At 44.8% G+C, this 24,186-nt stretch overlaps 1 protein-coding gene across 1 annotated transcript; it reads right to left on the reverse strand.

Moving 5' to 3' along the window:
- Positions 1-2,106: 2,106 nt before the first annotated feature.
- SAYSD1 (SAYSVFN motif domain containing 1) lies at positions 2,107-14,736 on the reverse strand. The gene is made up of 2 exons (XM_004018796.6): positions 14,443-14,736; positions 2,107-8,611 (listed from the first exon to the last, which is right to left on the reverse strand). The coding sequence occupies exons 1-2, from the start codon at positions 14,647-14,649 to the stop codon at positions 8,237-8,239; spliced, it is 582 nt and encodes a 193-aa protein (XP_004018845.1). The 5' UTR covers positions 14,650-14,736; the 3' UTR covers positions 2,107-8,236.
- Between the last annotated feature and the right edge of the window lie 9,450 nt (positions 14,737-24,186).

Below are 24,186 nucleotides of genomic sequence, written 5' to 3' on the forward strand. Positions count from 1 at the left end.
GCAAATACATACCCCCATCCTTTCATCTTTTCCCAGCCAGGCATTTAATTGGTCTACCTTTCCTAGAAGTCAATGCTGCCTCTTACATGCAATCTTTGGGAAGAGATGAACAAGGAGAGTTGACAAACCACTCACAGAAAATCCCATGAAAGGTGGGTTTAAGGCAATCCAGGCCCCACCTCATTATAAATGGCTACATTTTCAAAGGATGCTAGTGAAGTCGGCTCTTAAATTGAGTCTCTTCTGTGCTGTGTTTCAGAGAACTCTCTCCTTTGCTAGGATTACTAATTGGCCCAAACATTCTTAATTCAGAGTTACAGGCATTTTGTTTTAGGTGAAAGTCTGAATTACACATTAAAAAAATGCAAATTAATTCTTTCCTAGAATAATACTTATTGCCCTGGGCTTTGTAGCAAACCTTTACCAGGGAAAGATATTTCTTCTTGGTATTTGGCTGTTATGAAATAGAAAAGCCCAAGTAAAATATCAAGATGAAGAAAGCCTTAAGAAAATAAATCAGAAGACAAAATCATGTATCTTAATAGAAACTTGCATGTTTAATAGGAATTCATCTACTTCCCATATGTTCTACAGGTCCTGTTCAGACAGGAGTCACAGAAAAAAAGACTTAAAAATTTTTTTTCTTAAGATTTTTTTTTTGTATGTGGCTCATTTTTAAAGTCTTTATTGAATTTGTTGCAATATTGTTTCTGTTTTATGTTTTGGATTTTTGGTCACAAGCCATGAGGGATCTTAGCTTTCTGACTAGGGATCAAACCTGCACCCCCTGCATTGGAAGGCAAAGTCTTAACCACTGGACCACCAGGGAAGTCTCAAGACTTCTTGATGAGCTAAGGGAACCTTCTGCTCAAGGGATAACTCTGAAGGACAAATTCCCAATCAGGAAGGGGCTGGAGAGGAGCAATGCAAGTAAATGTTCAAGGAGGGCTAAATATACACACTGCTGCTGTTGCTAAGTCGCTTCAGTCATGTCCGACTCGGTGTGACCCCATAGATGGCAGCCCACCAGGCTCCCCCATCCCTGGGATTCTCAAGGAAAGAACACTGGAGTGGGTTGCCATTTCCTTCTCCAATGCATGAAAGTGAAAAGCGAAAGTGAAGTCACTCAGTCATGCCCAACTCTTAGTGACCCCATGGACTGCAGCCTACCAGGCTCCTCCATCCATGGGATTTTCCAGGCAAGAGTACTGGAGTGGAGTGCCATTGCCTACTCCAAATATACACACTAACATTTATCAAATAGGTAATCAAAAAGGACCTACTAAATATAACACACGGGGTTTGTTGTTGTTTAGTTGCTAAGTCGTGTCCAACTTTGCAGTCCCACAGACTATCCCACCAGGCTCCTCTGTCCATGGGATTCCGCAGGCAAGTGGGTTGCCATTTCCCAACCTGGGATCGAACTCAGGTCTCCTGCATTGGCAGGCAGATTCCTTATCACTGAGCCACCTGGGAAGCCAAATATATATCAAATAATCAAAAAGGACCTACTGAATATAACACATGGGGTTGTCTACTAGGTGTGATTCATGAGAATATCTGCTCTACACTCCTACAACTAAAACTTATCTCACTCGATTATTGGCCTTGCTTGTTTTATTTTGTCTACCACCCTATTTCCAGTTAGACTGAATGCTCCAAGAACTGGGAAAACACCTGCTTATTTCATTATTCTATCGCAGGTACTTAGTAGAGTGTTGGAATTCAATGAACAAAAGTTGAATTTAAATTAGGATTTTGCTATAAGTAAATCAGGCAAGAATTAAAAAAAAGAAAACAGACCTACAGGACTTCCCTGGCAGTCGAGTGTTTAATTATCCTTCCAATGCAGGGGGTGTGGGTTTGGCACCCCTGGTTGGGGCACTAAGATCCCACAAAGAAAATAGACCTCCATTATTTAGTAACATCTGGATATTAATGTTACTGCCCCAATGTAAGAATAACTAAATCCTGAAGTTGAAAACCTACCAAGGAGACATTAATTGCTTAAAATCTGAAGTTTAGAAAAAACTATTGCTTTCAAGCTTGAGTCCTCTTACTAATCAGTATGATTTGTGTTAAAAAAAAAAACAAAAAACAAAACTATTCAATGGTTTGCTTCGCCCAATTTTAATGAGCCCCGGCTGTAAGTTCACCCTGGAAAAGGCCAGAACACAGAGTATGGCTGATTACTACGATTTACATAATTTCCCACCAGAGGCCCACAGCCAAAGTCATCATTCACTCTTGAGTCTTTAGAATATAAGAAACAACCCAAGCAGCCAGTAAGGCAGGAGTTCCACTTCCAGAGCTTCCCTTTGTGCGTACTCAAGAATTTTTTCTTGCTAGATTCATCATTAATAACCATTTATCAAATCTCCCAGTATTTTTGATTTTGTGAAGTCTCTCCCCACACCTGTCACTTAGAACACTGTCTTCTCTATTCTTCCTTCACTGCGTGGAGGTAGAATAACTGAGGAGTATAAAAAATAGTGATGGGCAAATGGGAGTCTGTTTCTGAGAAGCAGATGTTTCAACAGCATTAATAACCAAAAAGGCAAGACAGACAGCAGAAAGGGAGGGGCGGGGAAACCCAAAACAAGAAAATTCCCAAAACTTCCAACTTCAACTTTCCAGAGGAAAAAATGCTGTAAAAATTATATGAAAGGACTTAGAGACACAATGGCAGAGTAGGAAGGCCTTGAGCTCACCTCCTCTCACGAGTACGCCAAACTCAAAACTGCTGAGCAATTATCAATAAAAGACTGAAAGTGAAAGTCGCTCAGTCGTGTCGGACTCTTTGCGACCCCATGGACTGTATAGTCCATGGGATTCTCCAGGCCTCCCACACTGCAGGCAGATTCTTTACCAGCTGAGTCACCAGGGAATCCCAAGAATACTGGAGTGGGTAGCCTATCCCTTCTCCAGGGGATCTTCCTGATCCAGGAATCAAACTGAGGTCTCCTGCATTGCAGGCAGATTCTTTACCAACTGAGCTATCAGGGAAGTGCCCCCCGCCCCCACCCTGCAAAAAAAAAAAGGAAGACTGGAAGCTACAAAAAAATAAAAAGATTTTCTACATCCAAAGACACATGGAAGAAACCATGAGACGGTAGAACGGGTGCATTTGCAATATAATCAAATCCCACACCCCCCAAGTGGGCAACCTGCAAACTGGAGAATAATTATATCATAGAAGTTCTCCCACAGGAGTGAAAGCTCTGAGTCCCAAGCCAGGCTCCCCAGTCTAAAGGTCAAGTACCATGAGGAGCCCCCAGACTACCTGGCTTTGAAGGCCAGTGGGGCTTGTGGTAGGAGTCCACAGGACTGGGTGAAACAGGGACTCCACTCTTGGAGAGTGCACACAGTATCTCGTACTAGAACCCAAGGTGAAGGCAGTGACATCATAGGAGCCTGGGCCAGAGCCACCTGTTGATCTTGGAGGGTCTCCTGAGGAGGTAGCATGAGGATGGGGCAGCCATGGCTTACTGTGGGTACAGGGAGTCTGGTGGTGGAGGTACCAGGGAATATTCATCGGCATGAGCTCTCCTGGAGGCCACTATTTTGGCACCAAGACTTGGCCCAAACCAAAAGCCTGTAGGCTCCAGTGCTGAAACATCTCAGGCCAAGCGACCAACAGAGCAAGAAGAGAGGGCAAACAGAGAACAAAAGGAGATAAAAGGAATCCAACTCGAAAAAGAAATAATTACTGTTTGCAGATGACGTGATACTCTACACAGAAAATCCTAAAGATGCTACCAGAAACCTACTAGTGCTCATCAATGACTCTAGTAAAGATACAGGATACAAAAGTAATTCACAGAAATCTCCTGCATTCCTATTCTCTGACAATGAAAGATCAGAAAGAGAAATGAAGGCAACAATCCTACTTGTCATCACATCAAATAGAACAAAATACCTCAGAATACACCTATCCAAGGAGATGAATGGCTAAGCTAGTGGAGGTGATGGATCCCAGCTGAGCTCTTTCAAATCCTGGAAGATGATGCTGTGAAAACGCTGCACTCAAGATGCCAGCAAATTTGGAAAACTCAGCAGTGGCCACAGGACTGGAAAAGGTCAGTTTTCATTCCAATCCCAAAGAAAGGCAATGCCAAAGAATGCTCAAACTACCACACAATTGCACTCATCTCACACTCTAGTAAAGTAATGCTCAAAATTCTCCAAGTCAGGCTTCAGCAATACGTGAACTGTGAACTTCCAGATGTTCAAGCTGGTTTTAGAAAAGGCAGAGGAACCAGAGATCAAATTGCCAACATCCACTGGATCATCGAAAAAGCAAGAGAGTTCCAGAAAAACATCTATTTCTGCTACACTGACTATGCCAAAGCCTTTGACTGTGTGGATCACAATAAACTGTGGAAAATTCTAAAAGAGATGGGAATACCAGACCACCTGACCTGCCTCTTGAGAAACCTATATGCAGGTCAGGAAGCAACAGTTAGAACTGGACATGGAACAAGACTAGTTCCAAATAGGAAAAGGAGTACGTCAAGGCTGTATACTGTCACCCTGCTTGTTTAACTTATAGGCAGAGTACATGTAGAGAAACGCTGGGCTGGAAGAAGCACAAGCTGGAATCAAGATTGCCAGGAGAAATATCAATAACCTCAGATATGCAGATGACACCACCCTTATGGCAGAAAGTGAAGAGGAACTCAAAAGCCTCTTGATGAAAGTGAAAGAGGAGAGTGAAAAAGTTGGCTTAAAGCTCAACATTCAGAAACCGAAGATCATGGCATCCGGTCCCATCACTTCATGGGAAATAGATGAGGCAACAGTGGAAACAGTGTCAGACTTTATGTTTTGGGGCTCCAAAATCACTGCAGATGGTGATTGCAGCCATGAAATTAAAAGACACTTACTCCTTGGAAGGAAAGTTATGACCAACCTAGACAGCATATTAAAAAGCAGAGACATTACTTTGCCAACAAAGGTCCATCTAGTCAAGGCTATGGTTTTCCAGTGGTCATGTATGGATGTGAGAGTTGGACTGTGAAGAAAGCTGAGTGCTGAAGAATTGATGCTTTTGAACTGTGGTGTTGGAGAAGACTCTTGAGAGTCCCTTGGACTGCAAGGAGATCCAACCAGTCCATTCTAAAGAAGATCAGTCCTGGGTGTTCATTGGAAGGACTGATGCTAAAGCTGAAACTCCAATACTTTGGCCACCTTATGCGAAGAGTTGACTCATTGAAAAAGACTCTGATGCTGGGAGGCGTTGGGGGCAAGAGGAGAAGGGGACGACAGAGGATGAGATGGCTGGATGGCATCACCGACTCAATGGACATGAGTTTGAGTATACTCCGGGAGTTGGTGATGGACAGGGAGGCCTGGCATGCTGCGATTCATGGGGTCACAGAGTCGGACATGACTGAGCGACTGAACTGAACTAAAGGAGATGAAAGACTTGTACTCAGAAAACTTTAAGAAAATGATCAAAGAAATCAAAGATAACACAAATAGATGGACAGATACACTGTTTCTGGACTGGAAGAGTCAATATTGTCAAAAATGATATTACTATCCAAAGTAATCTACAGACTCAGTGCAATCCCTATCAAATTACCAATAGCATTTTTCACAGAGGATTAACCTCCAGAATATGCAAACAGCTCATACAGCTCAATTGAAAAAACAAAAAAACTCAAACAAAAAAGGGGCAGAAGATCTAAAAAGACATTTCTCCAAAGAAGATATACAGATGGCCAAATGACACATGAAAAGATGTTCAACACTGCTCATTATTAGAGAAATGCAAATCAAAAGTACAATGAGGTATCACCTCACACTAGTCAGAGTGGCCATCAACAAAAAGTCTACAAATAATAAATGTTGGAGAAGTTGTAGAGAAATGGGAACCCTCTTACAATGTTGGGGGAAATGTAAACTGGTACCGCCACTACAGAGAATACGGAGATTCCTTAAAAAACTAGAAATACAGTTACCATGTGATCCTGCAACCCCACTCCTAAGCATATATCCAGGGGAAATAACAATTTGGAAAGATCCATGGGCACCAATGTTCAGTGCAGCACTATTTCCAATAGCCAAGACAAGGGAGCAACCTAAATGTCCACTGACAGGTGAATAAAGAAGATGTAATATAAACAGAAAATGGAATATTACTCAGCCGTAAAAAAGAAAAAAATAATGCCATTTGCAGCAACATGGATGGACCTAGAGATTATCACACTAAGTGAAATGAGTCAGAGAGAGACAAATATCATATGATATCACTTATATGTGGAGTCTGAAAAACAATACAAATAAACTTATTTACAAAACAGAAACAGACTCATAGGCATAGGAAACAAATATATGGTTAAAAGGGGAAAGTTGGGGGGGAGGTAAAAAGTAGGAATTTTGGATTAGCAGATACATACTACTACACATAAAACAGATAATAAATAAGGACCTACTGTACAGAGCAGAGAATTATACTCCATATTTTGTAGTAACCTATATGGGAAAGGAATCTGAAAGACTATATATATATATATATATACATATATATATATATATACACACATACATATATATATATAGGCTTCCCAGGTGGTACTAGTGATAAAAAGAACCTGCCTGCCAATGCAGGAGACGTAAGAGAGGCAGGTTAAATCCCTAGGTCAGGAAGATTCCCTGAAGGAGGGTATGGCAACCCACTCCAGTATTCTTGCCTGGAGAATCCTATGGACAGAGGAGCCTGGTGGGTGACGGTCCATAGAGTTGCGGAGTCAGACAAGAATGAAGTGACCTAGAATGCATGCATGCACATATATATGTAATTGAATCACTCTGCTGTACAACTGAAACTATTAATAAGTGTAAATCAAATGTGTCAATTACAAATTAATTATAGTAAGTCTCCTGCATACGGACCTTCAAGTTGTGAACTTTCAAAGATGTGAGTGTGTGTTTGCAAGTTCAGTCTCCCAAGTCACTTCACGTGTCTGGCGTATATTGTCATGTATGTCCATCCTCGACAAGCGGTTGTGCTTCTGTGTACTTTTCTGTACAGTATTGTATAAGCACAGTAGTATAGTTTCTTTATTTCAAGCTAGATCTGCAAGAGGACAACTGCATTGAACTCGTTGCTATGCAACATGAAGAATTTACTAGTGAAGACCTGAAGGAGCTGGAAGCCCAGAGAAAGCACAAAGAGAGACAAGAGGAAGAAGGAACTGAAGAACTGAAGAGGTTCGTGATGCAGGAAATAGTAAAGGGGTTTTCTTTGAGAGGCCCTGTTAGGTTTCTGAGGCACCGGCCCTGAATGTAGAATAGTTCACAAAGTTTGCAGCAGCCGTTCAGAATGCAACCCAGTGCTGCCAAGTCATTATGGCAAGAAGAAAAGAACTCAGACACCACTAAGACTGTGTTTTCAAGAGGATAGGTGGAACTGAATCCAGCAGAGCCAGAACCTGTGACGTCAACGTCAGGCGCGAGTGACACTGCAGCTTGCCCTCCATCTCCTGTCGCTGATGATCCCTCAGCTCTGCCGTCTCCCACTTCTCTCTCCTCCAGTCAGTGACGCTTCCTGCCCATTCACTTGATGCCAGCCCCTGTATGCCAGCTGTTGTGCCATACTACTGTACTTTTCAAGTACCTTCTCACTGTACTTATTGTACTTTTTCTTACTGTACCGTAAGATTTAAAATGTTTTACTTTTTATGTATTATTTGTGTGAAAAGTATTATAAACCTATTAAAGTACAGTACTATATAGTCAATTGGGTTAGTTGGGTACCTAGGCTAACTGTGTTGGACTTGGAACAAACTGGACTTACAAATGCACTCTTGGAACAGAAGTCATGTATGTATGCAAGGGACTTACTGTAACTAATTCTAAAAAAAAGACTTAAAGGAAATATTTACTTTTAACAGATAGCTCTGATGTACCAAACCATTACTTCAAACAGCTCAATATTTTCAACAGTTATCTCCCCAAAGCCCTCCTAGTGTTCTAAGAATCACTTCTCTCAAATAAAGAGACAAACAGGTCTCCTGTCTTGAGTGTGTAATTTTTATAAACTGCATCAGACCCACAGTGAGTGTCTTTCCAGGAGTTTCACCAAAATGAAAAAGAAGTTCTGAGATAAAACTGTAGCAGGAGGTTAGGTGAAGTGTGGAATTGTGGGGTCACAGACCTGACCCGCAAGCTGTCCTCAGTCAAAGCCAGGGGGTGCGAGGGCTCTGGGGGGCCCACCACTGGTCTGGTCCTATCTCCGCGGCAGAGGCCTCAGGTGCAGCTCGCGCTCCAGCTGCTCGGCGGTCAGGCTTCCCTGGATTGCCTCGCAGCCCGGGTTGAACACGGAGTAGGCACTTTTCTCTCCCTGCGTCTTCTCCTCGGGGCCTCGCATCCCCACATACATCCAGTAGAACAGGGACAGGACAAAATAGGCCAGGCCAAATTCCAGTTCCACAAACAGGCCCAGCAGGACCAACCAGAGGAGCACCTTCAACAAGGTGATGCTGGTGAGGAGAGACCGGTCCCTCGGGGTCAGGGGCTGAGGCGGCGGGGGCCGTGGCGGTGGTGTGGCTTCGGCTGGACTCGGTGGTGGCTGTGACTCGAGGCCCCCAGGCCCAGCTGCTCCCTAGGACACACAAACAAACCAAAGAAAGAATGACGGGCAGTGTGGCCGAGAGGATCAAAACCCATCTGGAGAGGCAGCTGTCCTTGCGTGGGAAGGCTTCCCCCTCATTGGTGTCTGTTTTTCCTGCCCTGCTCTCTAAGACAACTATCTCCCAAGAGCTCTCATGCATCCTGCTCTGAATCAAAACTGATCAGTGAAATGTGACTTGATGAAAACCTTACAGCGTTCAGGTGGATTCCCATCTGAGGCAGACATTTCATCAGATTAGTCTGCTGCTAACAGGAGCTAATGTAGCCCCTCCAGTAACTCCTTGTAACTGATAAGGCAGCAGCCGGGCACACGCTTCACACACAGAATCAATATATGTTTGTTGACTGGATTAGATGAGCTAAAATGTTGTTGAGTGGCATGATTCTAAAATGAGGACTATCCTACACGTTAAAAAAAAAAGCCACAACCTTTCCATCCCGTGACCATCGTATACGGCCCCAGGGTTTCCTAACTGGACTCCCCTCCTCCTAACCCTTCTCTCCCCACACCAAACCATTTACAGCTGCTAAATAAATCTGCCACAACATCCATCAACCTTCTGCTCACAAACCTTTGACACATTTTTAATGCCTACCAGTTAAATTTTAAACTCCTTGGGCTGGAATCCAAGGCCTTGCATTCTCTCAAAAGACAGAAGTGCCAGAACACAGGCCCCTGTGCTGGCTGTAATGGGAGACAGAGGTATTTAAGGAGCTTTTTCGAGTTTGGTCTCCAGTCCAGTATTTTCTAAACTTTTTTGGGTATGACCCACAATAAAAAATACATTTTGTACTGCAAACCCCTCCCCCCCCCAAAAATATATATGGTGTATATATATGTGTGTGTATCAGGAAAAAAGTCTTCACATATCAACACTTTGATTACATATGAAGCTTTGGTTTTCTATTCTATTTTTAAAATTCCATTTAGTTAATTTAAGATAAGACCTTTAAAATTTTTTTCACTACCCACAAATGAGTCATGATTTGCAGTTTGTAAAATAATGTTGTAAAAAGTTTCCTGAACAACATGATCCACAATCTGTTGCTCTAGAAATGAATCCTCTGGTCTTACAACCCAAAGACATTGCCCATCTGTGGCCAGGAATATTCCTCTCCATTTCTCAGGAACTTGCTCTCTCCAGGCAAGCATGGCTGGTGAACTATGTATACCCTGACCTCTGGGGCCATCAAGCAGGGTGCCCCTCTGCCTCCCAGAGCTCTAATTGCCTCTTTCTCACTGAGTACCAAACTGTTTGTCATTCAAGCGTCTCTCTTTTAATACAGATCACGTGTCCCTAGTTGTTGCATGAGGTCACCCTACTGTTGCTGATTATCTTTTGGTGTCTCCAGAGCCAAACAGCACTGCACACATAAGTTTTCTGTACAGAGCAGACTTAGTTCATTTATTCAGTTATATCCCATATTCTTCACGTGGCAACTTAAAAGGTACCAAAACCGTTATCTGATCTCCAAAAAGTATATAGGTCATCTGATTCATGTTGCTTTAGCAATTCTATATTGTTAGACCTTTGGTTGTTGTTGTTGTTTTTAGTATCAACCCTGGGTTGGAAAGATCCCCTGGAGGAGAAAATGGCAACCCACTCCAGTATTCTTGCCTGGAGAATCTCATGGACAGAGGTGCCTGGAGGGCTACAATCTATAGGGTTGCAAAAAGTCAGATGCGACTGAAGTGACTTAGCATGCGTTGCAATTATTACCTTTCCATTAGATTGGAAAGTTCTTTGACATATAATCAGCTACACTCCCCACCCCCTCTACATACATTTATTAAATAAATAAATGTCACTTTCAGATTCAACCAGTGTGCACAATAGGGAAGTCACTGATGGTCTTAGCAGGGAACGCATACAATCTGATTAATATTTAAGACTACTCCGGATGTCAGGCAGAGAATGAGCTGCAAGAGAAGAACAGAGTAAACTGTTAATAGCTCATGCAGGAGGCCCAATAAGAGAGGACTAGGCAGAGATGAGGCTGGTGACAAGGAGATCAGAGAGAAATGATGGACGATGGATACAGAAAGCGTCTTGAATGTGCACAACTTGAAATTCACAGTAAACTGAATTTATTTTATTATTAAAGGAACACTAATAAGAATAATGCTATGGCCACCATTTACTGAGTAACTTCCTGTGACCCAGGAGGCAGGTCTTATTAGTCCCAATTTACTGATAAGGAGACACTGATAAGGAGATGCAAGGAACTCCCCTAAAGTCACATGGCTGGTGATGGGCAGAGATGAGGTTGGTCCAGGATCCTAGGATGATCTCCCTTTAAAGCCCTTTTTACTTAACTAGGGGCCTTCATGGGAGATGCTAAGGGGAAGGATTAGAGAGCTAGAAGGAGATGAGGTAGGGGTAGGGGTGTTAAACTGGCAAAGGGAACAAACAAAGGAGAGCAGGGCTCCAGAGATGCCTCCAACCAGTGCACCTGCTACTGTAAAAGCTGTGTGTGAAAGTGTTTGTGGCCACCACAGGCACCACAGCATATATGGTGCAGTTTAGGGAAGGGACTTCCATTCCCAGAATACCAAAGTGCTTCCCACCTCAGAGCCTTTGCCCTTGTGGTTCCCTCTGAGAGGAAAGCCCTTTCCCCTCACACCACCTGGCTGGCTCCCTCTTCCACAAACCTCAGCAAAAATGTCACCATGTGGGCCCTTGTCCTTGTCCCAGGTTTCTCAAGAGTGGCTCCTTCTTAAGAAAAATGATAAGGTCACTTCCTCTATGAGGTTCTCCCTGCCCACCCAATTTAAAGTGACACTCTGCATCCCTCACCCCGGATTCACTATCACAGCATGCTGGATTTTCCTCCCTTCTGTAGCACTCATCATTCTTTTCTTTCAACTCAAAAGCAAGTTCTGTGAGAACAGGGCCTTGTCTTTATTGCACTGTCTCCTGGGACTCAGGACAGCAGCTGGAACGTAGTGGGCACGTGACTGAGTGAATGAATGCTGGTGGGAAAAAGGGAGAACTTGAGAGATGACTCCTGGATCTGAAGGGGTGATGCAAAGCCTGTGCCTGGCTGCTGCTGCTGCTGCTGCTGTTGCTAAGTCGCTTCAGTCGTGTCCGATTCTGCGCGACCCCATAGATGGCAGCCCACCAGGCCCCCCGTTCCTCGGATTCTCCAGGCAAGAACACTGAAGTGGGCTGCCATTTCCTTCTCCAATATGAAAGCGAAAGTGAAAGTGAAAGTGAAGTTGTGTCCGTCTCTTTGAGACCCTATGGACTGCAACCTACCAGGCTCCTCCGTCCATGGGATTTTCCAGGCAAGAGTACTGGAGTGGGGTGCCATCCCCTTCTCCGTGCCTGGCTAGGTCATGCCAAAGTAAGAGGGCATTTGAACAGTGGGCCAGCTTGAGCCAAGGCCTGGAGGGGAGGAGTTGCAGGATGAGTGTGGTCAATAGACCCTGGGGCTAGATGGTGCACTGGGGGCCTGGGGAGGGAGGTGGGGGGGGGGGGGGGGCTTGGCAGGATTAAAAAAAAAAAAATTACAGGCATTTTTGTCCCACTGTGGTAGAAGCTTGATGCAGAAAGAAATATTTAATTTGGGGGAAATGCTTTTCCCCAAGCTAAATTCGAGAGTGAGGGAAGGAGGAGGTGGATGCCTCCGTATCAATGGCCAGCAAAAAGAAGCAATTACGAATAGAAGGATAAAGAAATCTCAGACAAGCCACTATGTGCCACCAAAATTATTAGGTAAAGATAGATCAGAAATTGGCAGGGGTGGGGGGTGGGGAGCAATTTAGTGATAATTTCACACCAGAGCAAACTCAGGAATTATACTGAGTAAATGAAAATGAGTTTTAGACAAAGTCCCTTATGAAAAACAGAGTAACTGATAAGAAGCATAGGAGGTACAGCATTGCCTCTCATCCCTTTGTCAGGCCATCAGCTTGGGGGTTTTCAATAATGGAAATTTTCTCCAAGCTCAGCTCCTCTAGATTCAACTCACTGATCTCATATTCCTTTGGAAATGAGACATAGTCAAAAACTCATTGTGTAGGCTAGATGTTTTGTAACTGTGGGGAGGAAAAGGGGTAGAGGAAATGGATTCTAAAATCCTAAGCAATTGTGCTCTGTGAGTTCTAACCCACAATAAAGTCATCCTGAGACAAACTGTATGCAAGGAAATGGATTGTTTGAACCCTGCACACTCTTTCTGCAAGTCAGTAGGAACCCTGTGTGTCATGGAGAATAATATCTAATTCAAACTAAGTAATAAGTTCTTGATTACAAAAAAAAAATTCCATATAACCAGATGTGGTGCAATGATAGATGATCTTAGGAAATTTTAAGAGGAGTAAGGCACATTTTACTTTTCAAAAGGAATTTCTGGCACTTATTGCACTTGCTAAGTCACTTCAGTCGTGTTCGACTCTGTGTGACCTCATAGACGGCAGCCCACCAGGCTCCCCCATCCCTGGGATTCTCCAGGCAAGAACACTGGAGTGGGATGCCATTTCCTTCTCCAATGCATGAAAGTGAAAAGTGAAAGGGAAGTCGCTCAGTCGTGTCCGACTCTTCGAGACCCCATGGACTGCAGCCTACCAGGCTCCTCTTTCCATGGGTTTTTCCAGGCAAGAGTACTGGAGTGGGGTGCCATCGCCTTCTCCGTTATTGCACTTAGGAGGTAAAATGACCACCTCACAGATTTTCCCTTGATGTTTTGTCCTGTGTTCCCACATGCATGCTCCAATCTCACACTCAAGTCACCTTGCCACGTTACTCATGAGTGAAAACCAAGATACAGAGAGAGGAATGAGAGATTACCAAAAGCTAATAAGGCTTCCCTGGTGGCTCAGACAGTAAAGAATCTACCTGCAATGCAGGAGACCTGTGTGGGATCCCTGGGTCAGGAAGATCATCTGAAGAAGGTAATGGCTACCCACTCCAGTATTCTTGCATGGAGAATCCCATCAACAGAGGAGACTGACAGGCTACAGCCCATGGGATCGCAAGGAGCTGGGCACGACTGAACGACTAACACACTCACAATAGGTTGTAAAAGCTATCATAGTAATCTATTGTTTTCGCCTTAAACATTAATTGTTAAACTTGAATAGGCTTGGCTACTTCAACAGTGATACACAACACATGCCACCATAGGCAGTCAGCACACTTTTGCGAGTTCTGTGTTCAAACACCATTTCTAAAGCGCAGGCTATTTGGGCGACTGGCCGCAAGTGGCCCAGATGCGAAATCAAATCAAGCTTTAATTACCGCCACTTCTCATCAGCACCCAATTAGACCTTTCCCCCTCCATTAGCAGAGGGCTGTGGCCCCTACGGTTGTGGAGCCGTTTCCCAAAGCCACTGAGGGCACAACGATCACTCAACTCGCTGTGAATAACACAAGGGCAGAGGTGATTTCTTCTGGGACCCTAGACCCTCAGCTTCCCGAAGCTGCATGGGTCCCTGGCTGTAAAGAAAATGTCAAGGTCACTCTTCAGGGCAGAACAGGAAGGGGCAGGAGACGCGAGGCCGCGAGGCCCCGCCGCCGAGCCGGCGGGAGGCGCCAGCAGCCCCTCTCAGCTAGCGAAAAGTGTGTTAGTCCCTCAATCGTGTCTGACTCTTTGTAACCCCATAGACTGCCCTCCGCCGTCCACGGGCTTCTCCAGCCCCGGGGGGCGTGGCCTGGGCCGGGCCGTTCCACGACGTGGGGGCGGCGCCTGCAGGCCACCACGTGGTGCCGGGGCGGAGCCTCGGCCGAGTCGCCCCAACAGGCCACGTCGGCGTTTCAGAAGCCAGGTGCCTTAGGGGTAAGGCCTCCCTCCTCTCACCTGAGCGAGGCTGGGCTGGGCCTGGGCACTCGGTGGCCTCGGTTTCCACGCCAGAAACCGTTTTAGCCAGCCTGAGGGTGCTTTTGGAGTCGTAGCTGCTTCTGTCTTCTCTCCCGAGGTTTGTGTACTCTGGCTCGAAGTGCTGGGTTCAGCCACCAGCCCGGCTCGCTTCCGGGCCGCCCGGAACTCAGCTAACCGCTGCTCCATGGTGCGCGCCCCCTTCTTCGCGCTCCCAAAAAGCGCGCGCGCGCGCGCCCGTCCGCCGCTCGCCCGCGGGGAACCAGGCCCGACTTTGCGGGGTTCCGGGCTGCAGTGCGCCTGCGTGGCGGCGCTCTCTGCTGCGCGTGCGCGCTAGCGCAACGCTATTGTGTGACGTTCAGTGGGCAGTTCACAGCTAATTATTCACTCTAAACGTGTAAGAGCAGTGTTCACATCCTCGAGCTACGTGGTTAAGAACCTAAACATAAAGGTTGTCTCATTGTTTCCAGCTTTTGCCCTAGGCTAAGTGCCGCAATGCTCTCTCACGTCAGGGATCAGCTCCCTAACAGGTGGAGCATCTCCACAGGTTAGCACCAGATTGAGAAGGTGGTCCCGTGGCATTGAAAAAGGCCCATGACCTGTGGGACTTTTCGTGTCAGAAGGAAGGCAGGATACAGCCTGCGTTTTTCCTTTTCAGCGGTTTGCCAGTCTTAGCAAAGGGCAAAGGGCTAGCACTGCTCACTGGCAGGCAGGTTGTACAGACTTCGCCCAATCACTACTCACCCAAAAGGTCACAGTTCCGGTCAGGGACGGTTTAGAATTTTAAAGCTCTAAGCATCTAGCAGAGACATTACTTTGCCAACTAAGGTCCGTCTAGTCAAGGCTATGGTTTTTCCAGTAGTCAGGTATGGATGTGAGAGTTGGACTGTGAAGAAGGCTGAGCGCCGAAGAATTGATGCTTTTGAACTGTGGTGTTGGAGAAGACTCTTGAGAGTCCCTTGGACTGCAAGGAGATCCAACCAGTCCATTCTGAAGGAGATCAGCCCTGGGATTTCTTTGCAAGGAATGATGCTAAAGCTGAAACTCCAGTACTTTGGCCACCTCATGGGAAGAGTTGACTCATTGGAAAAGACTTTGATGCTGGGAGGGATTGGGGTCAGGAGGAGAAGGGAACAACAGAGGATGAGATGGCTGGATGGCATCACTGACTCGATGGACATGAATCTGAGTGAACTCCGGGAGTTGGTGATGGACAGGGAGGCCTGGCATGCTGCGATTTATGGGGTCACAAAGAGTCGGACACGACTGAGCGACTGAACTGAACTGAAGCCTCTAGCTTTGGTGCTTTTGAACTTTGGTGTTAGAGAAGACTTGAGAGTCCCTTGGACTGCAAGGAGAGCCAACCAGTTCATCCTAAAGGAAAGCAGTCCTGAATGTTCATTGGAAGGACTGATGCTGAAGCTGAAACTCCAATACTTTGGCCACCTGACTCATTGGAAAAGACCCTGATGCTGGGAAAGATTGAAGGCGGGAGGAGAAGGGGAAGACAGGAGGAGAGAGTTGGATGGCATCATTGACTCAATGGACATGAGCTTGAGTAAACTCCGGGTGTTGGCAATGGACAGGGAGGCCCAGCGTGCTGCAGCCCATGGGGTCACAAAGAGTTGGATATGGCGAGTGACTGAACTGAATTGAAGCATCTAGCTAAGTGACACTCACATAATTGAGAACTCAGATATTTTTGGGGTCTTGTTGAGTGTGAGTCAAGGAACTAGATGAACTAGAATTGGAGTCTTTCATTCTCTTAGCAAATGTTTATCAAGAACCCTCTATATGTCAAGGGCTCCTATGATAGCTCAGTTGGTAAAAAATCCGCCTGCAATGCAGGAGATCCTGGTTCAATTCCTAGGTCAGGAAGATGCCCTGGAGAAAGGATAGGCTGCCCATTCCAGTATTCTTGGGCTTCCCTGGTAGCTCAGCTGGTAAAGAGACTGCCTGCAATGTGGGAGATCTGGGTTCGATCCCAGAGTTAGGAAGATCCCCTGGAGAAGGGAAAGGTTACCCACTCCAGTATCCTGGCCTGGAGAATTCCATGGACTATATAGTTCATGGGGTTGTAAAGAGGGGACTTGACTGAACGACTTCACTTTCACTTTCAGGTACTGATCATGGGCTTCCCAGGTGGCTCAGTGGTAAAGACTCTGCCTGCAATGCAGAAGACTCAAGTTTGACCTCTGGGTCAGGAAGATATCCTGGAGAAGGAAATGGCAACCCACTCCAGTATTCCTGCCTGGGGAATCTGGACAGAGGAGCCTGGCAAGGTATAGTCCATATGGTCACAAAAAGGTCAGACACAACTTAGCAACTAAACAACAACAGGTACTGGTTACTGCTGTGAAGAAAAGTAAAGTAAGAAATAGGGATGGTGGGGCTGTTTTGAGCCAGTGACCAGGGAAAGCTTCTCTGAGGAGTTGCCATTTAAAAGCAGAGACGTAAATGAAGTGAGTGGTGGAGGCATGTAGATACCTGGAGATGAGCATTTCTATTAGAGGAAACAGCAAGTACAAAAGTCCTGAGAGCTCAAGTACTTTGTTTGACCTGCTCACAGATCATCAATGGTCGGTTGATATAAGGCCTTACAGGCCATAGTCAAAACTTTACCCTGTGTTCTGAGTGTGATGGTAAGTGACAGGAGGATTTTGAGTACAAGATGACATGATCTGACGTATTTTTAAAAGGTCAGACTTGCTGCTGGAGGTGGCGTGCTGTTAGGGTGCAAGGACAGAAGGAAGAAAGCCAGTTAGAAAATACAATGGTATAAGAGAGACTGGGCCTTTGGGGGCTAGAGTGGGAGTGATGGAGTTGGTGAGAATTGGTCAGATTCTGAATATAGTTTTGAATATCTGAGCCAATGTGATGTGCAGCTGCATTGGATGTGGAGTGTGAGAAAAAAGGAATCAAGGAGGACATATTTCCACCAGCCCCTCTGTCACCAATCCGCACACCTTAGAAACCAAGTAAAAAAAATGCTAGGTTCTTTACTGAGATAGAGGAAGACTGGCAAGTCTTGTTTTGAACATGCCAAGAGTTTGAGGTGCCCATTGGATAAACAGTGGAGGCAGTTCAACAGTGAAAACTGGAATTCAGAGAAAAGTCAAAACTGGAGATACATGTTGGGAGTCATGAGCATGTGTGTGATAATCAAAGCCATGCAACTAGGTGAAATCAACTAGGGAGTGAGTGAGGATAAGAAGAGAAGGTATACGAGGACTGAGCCCTAACTAGTTGGAGATGATCTGTGAGACAAAAAAGAATGGGGTTGTTATACCACAAAGAGTTGCCATTGAGAAGTCACAGAAAGTTTCTTACCCATCTTGGTAGAATGATGGGTAAGTTTTTACCCATCCAAAGTAGATCTGCTTCTCTGGAGGGACTGGAGATTCTTTCATTGATTGTTATTTCCCACTTGGTCATGTCAGCTGTAAGTTACTTGCCATAGGTGCCCGCCATCTACCTCTACAAGGATTAAATCATGTGCTGCTGCAGCTGCTGACCTTCAGCACCCCCTGATGGAGCTCAGGGTGGAGAGCAGAAATGAGGCACTCTGTGCTCCGGGAAAACTGGCAGGATAGGTCTTCAGATAGTTAGATAGTCTTAGAACTGATTTTAGGAGCCCAATTCTTGTATCTCCTTGTAACTAGAAAAGCACTACAATCCTGCATGGCGACAATTGTTTCTTGTGACTAGCAGAAGACCAGAAGAAATTCCACACACACCAAAAAAGTGCTTAATTGCATGTATTCCTCCTTTACCAAAATCACGTATATACTGTCCTTTCCTCCTATCTCTTTGAAACAGATTCTCAGAGCTATCTGAGGTACTGTCTCCTGGGCTGCAGTCCTCACATTGCTCCAAATAAAACTTAACTCACAACTCTCACACTGTGCTTTTTTTTTTAGTCGACAGTAATCACACTGCGACCTTAGAACTGCATTTGTCATCTACTTCTAGCAGGCATTTAGACTTCAGGCATACAATTTGTGGGCTATTGCAGTCAGGCTCTCTGGCAGGAAACATGGCACTTTTGAAAAGGTTAAGAAAGGAGAGTTTCGTGTAACAAAGATGTGGCAAGATTAAAGGAGGCAGCAAGTTCATAGAAAGTGTGTGTTACCAGCCTCTGGGCCTCAGGCAGCAAGACAGAGTGGTCATCAGAACTCAGTGAATCCTGTAGCTAGAGGAGAAGCCCAAGATGCAGGAGCTGTTAAACAGTGGAGAAGGGTGGGAAGAGGATAAGCGGAGCAAACAGAATATCCAGCCAAGTCCTGGCATTTCTAGCTCCATCTTGCTTCGGGAACCTTATTTGCCCTTTTCTTTGTTTTCTGCTTATAAATTTATTTTGTCTCAGTGCTTTGTAAACCTCTTTAAATTCTTTTTGGAAGAGGGTGAAAGAATGGGAAAAAGTAAAGATGCAAGAGATGATCATGAAGAACACCTTCTGCCAAACTAACTCCGTTTCCTTTTCGGGTAAGATTGAGAGCCTAGTAAATAAGAAGGATCCCAAAGTGTACTTAATGTGTGAATTTAAGTTTTATTTGCATGTACCATATTTCATGTGTATATAAATTGGCACGTAATAAATGTAATATGTGTACATGTATGTCATATTTGTAAATTATAGGTAATAAAATACCCACATGTCTTCCTAGGGTATCCATGCTATGGAGAGTATAATTCCCCATTCTTTGACTTTGAACTCAAACATCCAAGTTGTTTTTGCCAAATGGATGATGGCAGGCATTATGCAGGTAGAGGGGCTTGATGTGTGTTTTTCCTGTTGAATGTGCCCTTTTAATTTTCTGCACTGCCATGAGATGGACTTGCCACAACTAGCCAGCTTTCCAAGGATAATGAGAGTTCTGTGGATATGGCTGACTCACTGACCAGCTAAGCCCAGCCCAAAATAGCTGCCCCCAGCTTACCCAAGATGTATGAAAAATAAATGTTTGTTTCATATCACATAAATGGTGTGGGTTTGGTTACACAGAAAAAGCTACTTAAGAAAAAAAAAAAAGAATGTTCTCTGTACCTGCGGTCCATTCCTGACTCCTACCCACCTCTTCAATCTATTAATGTAGTGAGTTACATTAATAGACTTTCTATCAAACCATCCTCTATTCCTGAAATAAACAAAACTCAGCCACTTTATAAAATATAAAATTCAAAGCTAGGTCCAGTTTGGTAATCTTTAAAGAATTTTGTACCTATGTGCATTAATGAGATTTTTCAATAGTTGTTTTTTTTTTTCACATACTGTTCTTGACAAGTTCTGGATTTAGGATTATACTACCGTTATGAAATAAGCTGAAGTCTCCATCTCCCCTCCCAACCCCCATTTTTAGAACTGTTTGAATAAAGTAAGAATTAACTGGTTCATGAATATTTGACAAGACTTAGTACTAAAACCATCTAGACCTGATGTTTTCTTAGATTGGATAAATAAATATAAACAACAATTAAGTGGCTTCATAGCTGGTAAACACAGCCTTACCCAAAAAGTGTTAAGAAATGGATCAACATCAGTCTGTCCTATCTGATGTTTTTAGGAATGCCTTGCATAAAAACATAAAAGACCATTTATCATATTTTCAGGTGATAAAAATTTGATAGAGAAATCTACAATTATATCTTTAGGGTAAAAAAAAGAAACCAAAATAAATTTAATTAAATTTATTATGATTAAAGGGTTGTGTAGATGCTTAGAGGGAACACTACCTCCTAGATTGGCACTTATGTTTATATATCTGTTCTTACTTCTTAATCATTGACTTGAGAGAAGTTTGCTTCAATAGGAATTGGAGCTTTTCCCTGACCCCAGGCTGGGGAAGGGGGGCATATGTGGTGGATGCTTCAGCTTCTAAAGTCAATCCCATTGTCTGAGAGAGGACCACCATGCTCTCCTGCTTATATGACAAGCCATCAGAGTGTCCAGAGGAGAGTGGTCTGGATAATGATGTTTCTAGAGCAGGGCTTCTCAACCTTGGTACTTTAGGCATTTGGGGCCAGATAATTCTTTGTTGTGGGGGGCAGTCCTGTATCTTGTAGGATTCTTAGCAGTATCCCTGACCCAGCCCATACTTGCCAATAGTATTCCCTGGTTGTTGTAGCAACCAAAAATGTCTCCAGTTCAGTTCAGTTCAGTTCAGTCACTCAGTCGTGTCTGACTCTTTGCGACCCCATGAATCGCAGCACGCCAGACCTCCCTGTCCATCACCATCTCCCGGAGTTCACTCAGACTCACATTCATCGAGTCGGTGATGCCATCCAGCCATCTCACCCTCTGTCGTCCCCTTCTCCTCCTGCCCCCAATCCCTCCCAGCATCACAGTCTTTTCCAATGAGTCAACTCTTCCCATGAGGTGGCCAAAGTATTGGAGTTTCAGCTTTAGCATCATTCCTTCCAAAGAAATTCCAGGGCTGATCTCCTTCAGAATGGACTGGTTGGATCTCCTTGCAGTTGGAGTCTTCTCCAACACCACAGTTCAAAAGCATCAATTCTTCGGTGCTCAGCTTTCTTCACAGTCCAGCTCTCACAGACGATGCCAAATCAGTGGTCCCCAACCTTTTTGGCACCAGGGACCAGTTTCATGGAAGACGATTTTTTCCATGGACTGGGGGTGGGGATAGGGAGGTTAGTTCAGCAGTAATGCAAGTGATGGGGAGCGAAGGAGATCAGGTGTTGAAGCTTCACTCAGTGGACTGCTGCTCAATTTCTGCTCTGCAGCCCAGGGCCTAACAGAAGGCCTGGGGGGTTGGGGACCCCTGCGGAAACTCCCCCCTGGAGGCAAATTTGCCCTTGGTTGAGAATAACTGGTCTAAAGACCATATTTTAGTAAGCGTAGTAAAGGCAGTGGTGATTTGGGTCAGAGAAGAAGAGTCATAGTGAAAACACCAGTTTGTTTTAGAAGCTATTAAAAGGGCTATTGTGAATGGGGGACAGAATCATTTTGTGGGGATCCAAAAGGCAGAACTGGGGCTTCCCAGGTAATTCCATGGTAAAGTGTCTGCCTGCCAATGCAGGAGACACAGGAGACTTGGGTTCCATCCCTGGGCCAAGAAGATCCCCTGCAGGAAGGCATGGCAACCTGCTCCAGTATTCTTGCCTGGAGAATTCCATGGACAGAGGAGCCTGGTGGTACAGTCCATAAGGTTGCACAGTGTTGGACGAGACTCAAAAGAGTTGGACAAAACTGAGCATGCATGCAAAAGGCAGAACGTAGGTCAAAAGTTTCAAATTACAAGGTGACAAATGTGGAATCTTTTTTTAAAAGGAATTTTCCACCAATTCAGTTTTTCCAGAAATAGCCAGCTAGTGGAATAATTTCAGTGCAGTTGAGTTTCCTGACACTAGCCGTATTCAAGCAGAGGCTGACAAACCACTTGTCAGGAATGCTGTAGAGGGGATCCTGGGCCGAAGAGGGATTTGGTTGATGTAGATGATTCCCAAGTCTCTTCCAACTGGAGAATTTAATGTTTTAATTCAAACTGGGATGAGAAAACGGAAGGCTTTGGTACATCAGACTAGACCGTGTCACATAAGGTGTCGGTGCCACTGCCTGGATCCCCTCAGCTCTCACTATTGCTGGACATGCTGATGGCTTGTTTCTGTGAGCCCCTGGGGGCTTCAGGAGTGTGTTTAACTAGTGCATGAGGCAGACCAGCAGTAGTGGGGGGATCATTCCACCCCAACCATCAAATAGCCTCCAACCAGTTTTGGAGTTGGTGGATAAATACCCCAGCTTCCTCACTCCTCATTGGGAGGAATGACTCTGAGATACATTCCACAGAATCTTCCAGGGGCCTTCAGGAGAAGCAAGCCTCCGCCACCCACAGCAGGACCTGCTCGTAAAAGCATCCTATGTCGCCTTTCTTCCCTTACCTGCCTCATTTCCCTGCTCCACTATCAGTGCTCCCGGGAATCATTTCCCCAGTAAGCCTCCTCCATTCAAATCTCAGGACCTTCTTCCAAGGGCAGCTAAGGTCAGACCTACATAAGACCTAAGCAAGGTCTATGGACTTGATTACAGAAAGGGAAGTGATGAGAGGGCTGGTCGATATTTCACATGTATGAGATGCTCAGTCTTGAAGTTTGAAGCAAGAAGAATGGCTTTAGAGTGGCACAGTCCAAGGAGATGGGAATAAAGAAGTTAGGAAAACAGAAAGGAAGAGGGGTTTGGTGAGGGGGGAATGGGTACATGTATTCATACAGCTGAATCCCTTCACTGTCACCTGAAACTAGCACAACATTGTTAATCAGCTATCAGTTCAGTTCAGTTGCTCAGTCGTGTCTGACTCTTTGAGACCCCATGGACTGCAGCATGCCAGGCCTCCCTGTCCATCATCAACTCCTGGAGCTTGCTCAAAGTCATGTCCATTGAGTTGGTGACACCATCCAACCATTTCATCCCTTGTTGTCCCCTTCTCCTCCCGCCTTCAATCTTTCCCAGCCTCAGGGTCTTTTCTAGTGAGTCAGTTCTTCATATCAGGTGGCCAAAGTATTGGAGTTTCAGCTTTAGCATCAGTCCTTCCAAAGAATATTCAGGACTGATTTCCTTTAGGATGGACTGGTTGGATCTCCTTGCAGTCCAAGGGACTCTCAAGAGTCTTCTCCAATACCACAGTTCAAAAGCATCAACTCTTCAGCACTCAGCTTTCTTTATACTCCAACTCTCACATCCATACATGACCACTGGAAAAACCATAGCTTTGACTAGATAGACCTTTGTTGGCAAAGTAATGTCTCTGCTTTTTAATATGCTGTCTAGGTTGGTCGTAACTTTTCTTTCAAAGGACAAGCGTCTTTTAATTTCATGGCTGCAGTCACCATTTGCAATGATTTTGGAGGCCCCCAAAACAAAGTCTGTAGCTGTTTCCATTGTTTCCCCATCTATTTCCCATGAAGTGATGGGACCAGATGCTATGATCTTCATTTTCTGAATGTTGAGCTTTAAGCCAACTTTTTCACTCTCCTCTTTCACTTTCATCAAGAGGCTCTTTAGTTCTTCTTTGCTTTCTGCCATAAGGGTTGTGTCATTTGCATATCTGTGATTATTGATATTTCTCCCAACAATCTTGATTCCATCTTGTGCTTCATCCAGTCCAGCATTTCTCATGATGTACTCTGCATATAAGTTAAATAAGCAGGGTGACAGTATCCAGTCTTCACATACTCCTTTCCTGATTTGGAACCAGTCTGTTGATTCCATGTCCAGTTCTAACTGTTGCTTCCTGACCTACATACAGATTTCTCAGGAGGTAGGTCAGGTGGTCTGGAATTTCCATCTCTTGAAGAATTTTCTATAGTTGGTTATGATCCACACAGTCAAAGGCTTTGGCATAGTCAATAAAACAGAAGTAGACATTTTTCTAGAACTCTCTCACTTTTTTGATGCTCCAACAGATGTTGGCAATTTGATCTCTGGTTTCTCTGCCTTTTCTAAATCCAGCTTGAATGGAAGTTCATGGTTCATGTACTATTGAAGCCTGGCTTGGAGAATTTTGAGCATTACTTTGCTAGCGTGTGAGATGAGTGCAATTATGTAGTAGTTTGAGCATTCTTTGGCATTACCTTCCTTTGGGATTGGAATGAAAACTGATCTTTTCCAGTCCTGTGGCCACTGCTGAGTTTTCCAAATTTGCTAGCATATTGAGTGCAGCACTTTCACAGCATCATCTTTTAGGTGAGATCCTCGTCCCCTCTACCAGGATG

This window comes from Ovis aries, chromosome 20 (genome assembly GCF_016772045.2).
Source record: "Ovis aries strain OAR_USU_Benz2616 breed Rambouillet chromosome 20, ARS-UI_Ramb_v3.0, whole genome shotgun sequence".
Lineage (NCBI taxonomy): Eukaryota > Metazoa > Chordata > Mammalia > Artiodactyla > Bovidae > Ovis > Ovis aries.

Excerpts from the sequence above, each read along its gene's own strand:
- SAYSD1 (XM_004018796.6), bottom strand. The coding sequence starts at position 14,649 with ATGGAGCAGCGGTTAGCTGAGTTCCGGGCGGCCCGGAAGCGAGCCGGG. Across the intron at positions 8,612-14,442 it reads CCCAGCCCAGCCTCGCTCAG|GGAGCAGCTGGGCCTGGGGG; the intron begins GTGAGAGGAGGG and ends TGTGTGTCCTAG.